The sequence below is a fragment of the Apium graveolens genome, chromosome 4 (assembly GCF_009905375.1).
Source record: "Apium graveolens cultivar Ventura chromosome 4, ASM990537v1, whole genome shotgun sequence".
Classification (NCBI taxonomy): Eukaryota; Viridiplantae; Streptophyta; class Magnoliopsida; order Apiales; family Apiaceae; genus Apium; species Apium graveolens.
This window is the reverse complement of record NC_133650.1, coordinates 305,082,315-305,089,315: the sequence shown is the minus strand read 5'-3', so window position 1 is coordinate 305,089,315 and position 7,001 is coordinate 305,082,315. Positions and strand designations below refer to the sequence as shown.

The window sequence follows — 7,001 nt, the reverse complement described above, 5'->3', positions numbered from 1 at the left end:
TTGTTGTATTCAACCAAATATACTGTCGGCTCAAAACCTGGTTAGATATTGTATGTTTAAAGTTGATCTGTCGAAAACCAGCCTATAAAAGAGGGTACGCAAACACCATAATTGTTACGAATTAAACAGATCTTTCAAATGGATTCCATGATGCACACTAAAATTAATTCACAAGAAGATGAAGAAGCTTGCTTGTTAGCAATGCAACTCGCAACTGCTTCAGTACTGCTATGGTTCTGAAAGCAGCCATTGAGCTCGACCTTTTGGAGATCATAGCTAAAGCTGGCCCCGACGCCTATGTTACTCCAAATGAGGTAGCCTCTATGCTGCCCACTTCAAACTTGGATGCACCGATTATGATCGACCGCATCCTCCGAGTCCTGGCTAGCTACTCCATTCTTAAATGTGGGCTTAATGAGCTAATGAGCTAGCCAATGGTCAAGTCGAGCGAAAATATGGATTAGCGAATGTTTGCAAATTTTTGACAAAAAATGCAGATGGAGTCTCCATGGCACCTCTTACGCTTCTGAATATGTATAAGATTATGATGGAAAGCTGGTAATATATTCTTGCTCTAATACTAGAAATACATGTTAAGTAACTGGTCAATCTAAAATGTTAAGCTGTGAGGAAGGTCTACACAAACTTTGGCAAAGTCATAAATTTAACACAATGCTAATTATTACACACACACACATATATATATATATATATATTCTTTTATTTCGTTCCATAGTTAAATTGAACTCCAGTTAATTCTTATGTGTGTGTACAGGCGTGGAACACGTTGGAGGGGATATGTTTGCTAGTGTGCCAACAGGAGATGCCATATTTTTAAAGGTTGTATACATGATCGGATAATTAATTACAAAATTTGAACTTGATTAATCTGTTTACTTATAATTTACCCTGCGATCTTCATAGTGGATATGTCATAATTGGAGCGACGAACAGTGCCTGAAGTTGTTGATGAATTGTTACCAAGCACTCGCGGAACATGGTAAAGTAATAATAGCAGACTCCATTCTTCCGGAGCATCCTGGAAACGAAAATGCAACTAGGACAGCCATTCATTTTGATGCTATTATGTTGGCACATATTCCTGGAGGAAGAGAAAGGACTGAAAAATAATTCGAGGCCTTAGCTAAACGTGCAGGATTTAAACGTTTCGACAAGGTGTGCTGCGCTTTTGATATATGGATTATGGAATTGTGCAAGTAGAGCTTGGTATGAGTAACAAGTTCTTTTGGTGTATTTCTTAGAAGTCCAATAAATTTCTGTAATGAAAATAAAACTTGAAGTGTATGTGCTCTCTTTAACTTTTGTCCGAGAACTCTTGCATTAATGATAACGTTAAAAACTCTTAAAAATCCAATCCGAGATCCGATCCGATAAGAAAAATCCGATCCGAGATCTGATGGGAATAAAAATATCTGTTTTAATTTACTTATAATTTACCTTGCCATCTTCGTAGTCAATCTGATAAACCAGGGAATGCTACTCCGAAAATAACACTTGAAAGTACTCCAATTGCTAATTGACCAACAATTTTAAACATTCTTTTACGTCGTGGCATCTTCATGTTTGAACCAACTATTTGCTGCTGCTGCTGCTGCTGATGATGATGATCATCATCATCATGTTTTGCGCAATTTTGCATCTTACTTGGTGATCCGACATGATGATCTTGGTTTTCGTTACCTTGAGGTGTCCCGACGACATCGGGGTTGTTCATCTCATTATGTGCCTGCGGCTTGCAATTTCCACAACCAGAAGGGTTGTATTGTGTACTGTTATACATGCTAAATGCAGGATTATACATGTTATATGCTTGCACATAGCCAGGTTGATGATGATGATGATATACAGGACTATATAGATGTGCTTGAGCATTTACAAAGCCAAAGTTGTACATGTTATGATATGGATAAGAATAAACAGGAGGCACACCACCACCGTGATGTGGTGGTTGTGGCAAATATGGATAAGAATAGCCAGGAGGCCCCCAACCACCACCGTGAAGTGGTGGTTGTTGCAAATATGGATAAGAATAGCCAGGAGGCACCCAACAAGCACCGTGAAATGGTGGCTGTGGCGGGATTTGTAGTGTGTATGGCGGTGAGAATTGAATATTTCTAGTGGTAGTTGAAGATACCACTACTAGCACACAATCCAAATGAATATCAAAGCCATCACATTCCCCACACCTATAGCGCCAAGTTTTACAGATACCTTTACATACGCAACAAGGAGCATCGATTGTTGGCTTCTGTAGCACCAAAGGGTGCTCAACATGAAGTGCATGCCTCAAGTTTTGAGGCAATTCAGTACATACTGGATGCAGATCAAAATCGCAATCTTTGCACCGATAGAAATAACCCTCAATGTCGTCTTCGCATACATCACAGGTACGATTATTTTTCCGCATGCCATGTGCCTTACGGACCACTAGACTTAAGCGGTGGAGAGGGTGCATAAACGTAGAGAGTTGTTCAGGACACTTGGCACAAAACTCATGCATATTGAAGTCGCTACATGAGCTGCATTGAAAAGTTTTGCCGGATCCAAATGTTTTGCAGCAACCACAAAGGTATTCTTTGTTGCTCTCAAGTTGTAATAGGTTGTGACCCGGATGTGTCAAGTGCTCTGTAATCTCTATCATGCTAGTGCTCATGTTAAGATATAGTTGTGTTCAGTGCAGACCACTTAAATCATAGATTCTTATAGACCACTTATATTGTTTTGCATTACGTACTGCAACCGTCTAAGAAGGTCAAGGTTTAAGTGTTCCACATGGAACATTTGCCTATTAAGATATCATGGTTGTTCCGAGAAACATCGACTGGTGGCCAGATTGAATAGTCTCCTGACTATAAAACAAAAAAGAAACATTGGTTTCTTATGAACATAGTTTTCAAGTACAAGCAAGTGGGGAGATTAGCATCAAAGTGGAAAATTCTTGTGGAAATTTGAAAGATTCTCCAGAAGCAATTCCAAGCCGCCTTAATAGAATACCCGGAAGATATTAACTTAGCAGATGAACTAGAATTTTCATCGCTATTCGTGTTTATAGCAGACTGTTAGAATTTGCAAAATCTCCCGAGACAAAAATAAAAAAAATAACTTGGTTGAATAAAGTTACAGCAATAATAGCTTCGTGAAAATATGGTAGGCTAAGGTTAATGGCCTAAGTCAAAGATATATGCATGCAAGGTGTTACAGATGTGGATAAAACGGAAGTATTTTAAACTGAAGTAAACTTAGCATAGAAGGCTTGGTTGTTAAAGAGTAAATAGCGTGAAAAATGGTAGGCTGCACAAGTTTAAAAAATATTGCCCGGATGTATATAGCTGTAACACGGTTTACAGTGAAATTAAGAAGATTATGCAGTCAATATAGTAGGCTACAATAATAAATATTGTGTGAGGTAAGGCATGATGTAAACCAGGTCTTTGTAGCCTATAAATAAGGATGTATGTTTCTGATAATATATATATAAGGATGTATGTTTCTGATAATATGTAGATATACACATCTTAGTAAAGTTGTACACCACAGTTGTAGCAAAAGAGCTGAAGCTCTAATTTTAGAGTATAAAGGCAGTGGCCTATATTGAGTAAAAATCGAGTACTCTGTTGCTTGTATTAACATTATAAATATATATTGTTTGTTTGAGTTATACTAAAAATATAAATATATATTTTGCAAACTCATCACGTTTCCAACAAGTGACATCAGAGTTAAGGTTCCGTTCGTGAAAAATGGCGACGATGGTGCAACCAAATATTCCAAAATTGACGAGTACAAATTACGGGAACTGGAGTATTCAAATGAAGGTATTACTCGGTTCCTACGATAATTGGGATATTGTCGAAAGCGGGTATGACGAGCCCACAGATGCAACCGCTGAAGCAGCCCTGTCAAATGCTGAGAATATGATTTTGAAAGAGATCAGGAAAAAGGATAAAAAGGTGTTATATACAATTATTCAAGGAGTTGATGAATCAACCTTTGAAAAAATTTCAAATTCAAAAACGGCGAAAGACGCGTGGGAGATTCTGCAGAAATCATTCTAGGGTGTCGAGAAAGTCAAAAAGGTTCGGCTCCAAGTGCTACGTGGTGAGTTCGAAAATTTGAAGATGAAGAGTTCCGAAAATATTAGTGAATTTGTTACGCTTTTGAAAACGGTGACAAATGAGATGAAAAGAAATGGGGAAAATCTCGATGATGTTCGGGTCATGGAAAAGTTGCTCCGTTCATTAACAAGAAAATTTGATTATGTTGTTACCTCTATCGAAGAGTCAAAAGACTTATCCACAATTTCCATTGATGAGCTGGTTGGTTCACTTCAAGCCCACGAGCAGCGAATGAACCAGTATGATGATGTAAGCCATTTGGAAAAGGCGTTGCAAAGTAAGGTGTCCATTGGTGACAGTTCTGGCAGTAACAGAGGTGGCTTTAGAGGTGGCTACCGTGGTGGACGAGGACGAGGAAGACAGTCCTTCAATAGAGGTCAGAATTCTGAAGGGTATCAGCCATCTGGCCGTGGTCAAAATTTTAGAGGCCGAGGACGAGGCGTATATCAACAACGAGGTGATAAGTCTCAATATCAGTGCTATAACTATAATAAATATGGCCATTTCAGTTATGAGTGTAGAGCACCAAAGGTGGAAGAAAGAAGTCATTTTGCAGCAGCAAAAGAAGACAAAGATGTTGGCACTGCTATGTTCCTCACTTACAAAGGAGACGAGGAAAGTAAGAAGAATGTTTGGTATCTTGACTCAGGGGCCAGTAATCACATGACTGGTCATAAGGAATTGTTCACGGAGATAGACAACACCATCAGCGGAGAAGTTACTTTCGGTGACTCGTCAAAGATTCCGGTGAAAGGAAAAGGTACCGTCACGATCATGTCAAAGAAAGGTGAAAAGAAATATATAAATGATGTTTATTATATTCCTGCATTGAAAAATAATATTATCAGTCTTGGCCAATTTGTGGAGAAAGGATATAATATACAGATGTTGGGACAATTCCCTAATTATCAGAAATCAAGCTCGGGAATTGATTGCAAATGTGGAGATATCAAAGAATCATTTGTTTATACTTGATATGCAAACAAATGTGCAGAAGTGCTTAAAGTCGGTCATTAAAAATGACTCGTGGTTGTGGCATTTGAGATATGGTCATCTTGGATTTTCTGGCCTGAAATTATTATCAAAGACAAAAATGGTGGACGGTTTGCCAGAAATCAACGAACCAGAAAATTTGTGTGAAGCATGTGTAAAGGGGAAGCAACATCGACAAAGTTTTCCCGTTGGAAAATCTTGGAGAGCCAGGAGGCCATTGGAGATTGTTCACACAGATATTGCTTGTCCATTTGATATATCATCACTTGGAGGTAATAGGTATTACCTAACTTTTATTGATGATTTTAGCAGAAAAAGTTGGGTGTATATCATCAAAGAAAAATTGGAGGCTCTTGATAAATTCAAGGAGTTCAAAGCACTGGCGGAAAAACAAAGTGGCCATTATTTGAAGATACTCAGATCAGACAGAGGAGGCGAGTACACTTCAAACTTGTTTAGAAGCTTCTGCCGAGCACATGGAATAAATCATCAATTGACAACAGCCTACACTCCTCAACAAAATGGCGTTACAGAAAGAGAGAATCGCACTATTCTTGATATGGCAAGGAGTATGGTGAAAGCAAAACACTTGCCAAGAACTTTCTGGGTGGAAGCCGTTCAATGTGCAGTTTATTTGTTGAATCGTTGTCCAACAAAAAGTGTCAGAAATAAAACTCCGAATGAAGCATGGAGTGGTAGCAAACCATCAGTTGGAAATCTCAGAATTTTTGGGTGTATTGCTTATGCCCATATTCCCGATCAGAAAAAAAAGAAGCTGGATGACAAAGGAGAAAAGTGTATTTTTACAGGATATGACAAAAGAAGCAAGGCGTACAGATTCTACAATCCCCTGATGAAGAAATTAATTATTTCTTGAGATGTTGAGTTCGATGAATCAGATTACTGGAGATGGAGCGAGGATGAAAGAAAAGTTGCTGGTTTATTTTTCAATGGTGATGACGATGACGGTGATAACCAGAACATTGAAGATGACGGAGACGATGATCAAACTCCTCCACCAAGTCTAAATCAACAAACTCCTGTATCGACACCATCCATGGGAGGAAGCAGCAGTTCAGGGGGAGCACCACGAAAGATGCGGAGTTTGGATAATATCTACGAAGCTACAAGTTCGGTAGAAATATCTTTTGATTATTCTCTATTTTATCTAATGGCTGAATGTGATCCAGTTACATTTGAAGAAGCTTCTGAAGAAAGCAAATGGAATAAAGCCATGGACGAAGAAATTGGCTCAATCAAGAAGAATGATACTTGGGAATTCATAGATCTTCCAGAAGGACACAAAGCAATTGGTGTCAAGTGGGTCTATAAAACTAAGACGAATCAAGATGGAGAAGTGGAGAAATACAAGGCGTGGTTGGTAGCTAAAGGCTACAAGCAGAGATATGGCATTGACTATGACGAGGTATTTGCTCCAGTTGTAAGAGTTGGTACCATACGACATCTGACAGCAATTGCAGCTTAAGATCAGTGGAAAATATTTCAGATGGATGTCAAGTCAGCATTTCTGAATGGTTATCTTGAAGAAGAAGTCTATATTGAGCAGCCTCCCGGATATATTCAGAAAGGCCGGGAAAACAAAGTGTATAGGCATTAGATAATAAGTGTTCATGGGAGTTGAATATTTCTAAATTGAACAACAGAATATATTCTGCAGTGGGACTTTCTTCATGCAAAGAAGAAATACTTTCAAAGAAGTACAAATTTTGTCTACCATCATATATTCAATCTTTTTCACCTGGACAATACTAGGTAATGAATATTCGACCACAACCAACTTCAGATATTTCGAAAGAGTGTCGGAAGTCATCTTTAAGCACCTTATAGTAATAAAAAAGGTTGGTCTAATAA

The 7,001-nt window shown here is 38.5% G+C and overlaps 1 protein-coding gene and 1 long non-coding RNA gene across 3 annotated transcripts; one reads left to right on the top strand and one right to left on the bottom strand.

Moving 5' to 3' along the window:
• Positions 1-705: 705 nt before the first annotated feature.
• On the bottom strand, positions 706-2,810 carry LOC141721514 (uncharacterized). Of its 2 annotated transcripts, none has more exons than XM_074524464.1 (2): positions 1,459-2,810; positions 706-1,120 (listed from the first exon to the last, which is right to left on the bottom strand). In XM_074524464.1, the coding sequence occupies exon 1, from the start codon at positions 2,672-2,674 to the stop codon at positions 1,475-1,477; it is 1,200 nt and encodes a 399-aa protein (XP_074380565.1). In that variant the 5' UTR covers positions 2,675-2,810; the 3' UTR covers positions 706-1,120; positions 1,459-1,474. The 2 variants fall into 2 exon arrangements, with proteins under 2 accessions (XP_074380565.1, XP_074380564.1); XM_074524463.1 differs by having other exon boundaries at positions 706-1,102.
• LOC141721517 (uncharacterized) lies at positions 718-1,305 on the top strand. Its single transcript, XR_012574770.1, has 2 exons — positions 718-840; positions 925-1,305. It is a non-coding gene; the product is annotated as an uncharacterized LOC141721517 (long non-coding RNA).
• Positions 2,811-7,001: the final 4,191 nt, after the last annotated feature.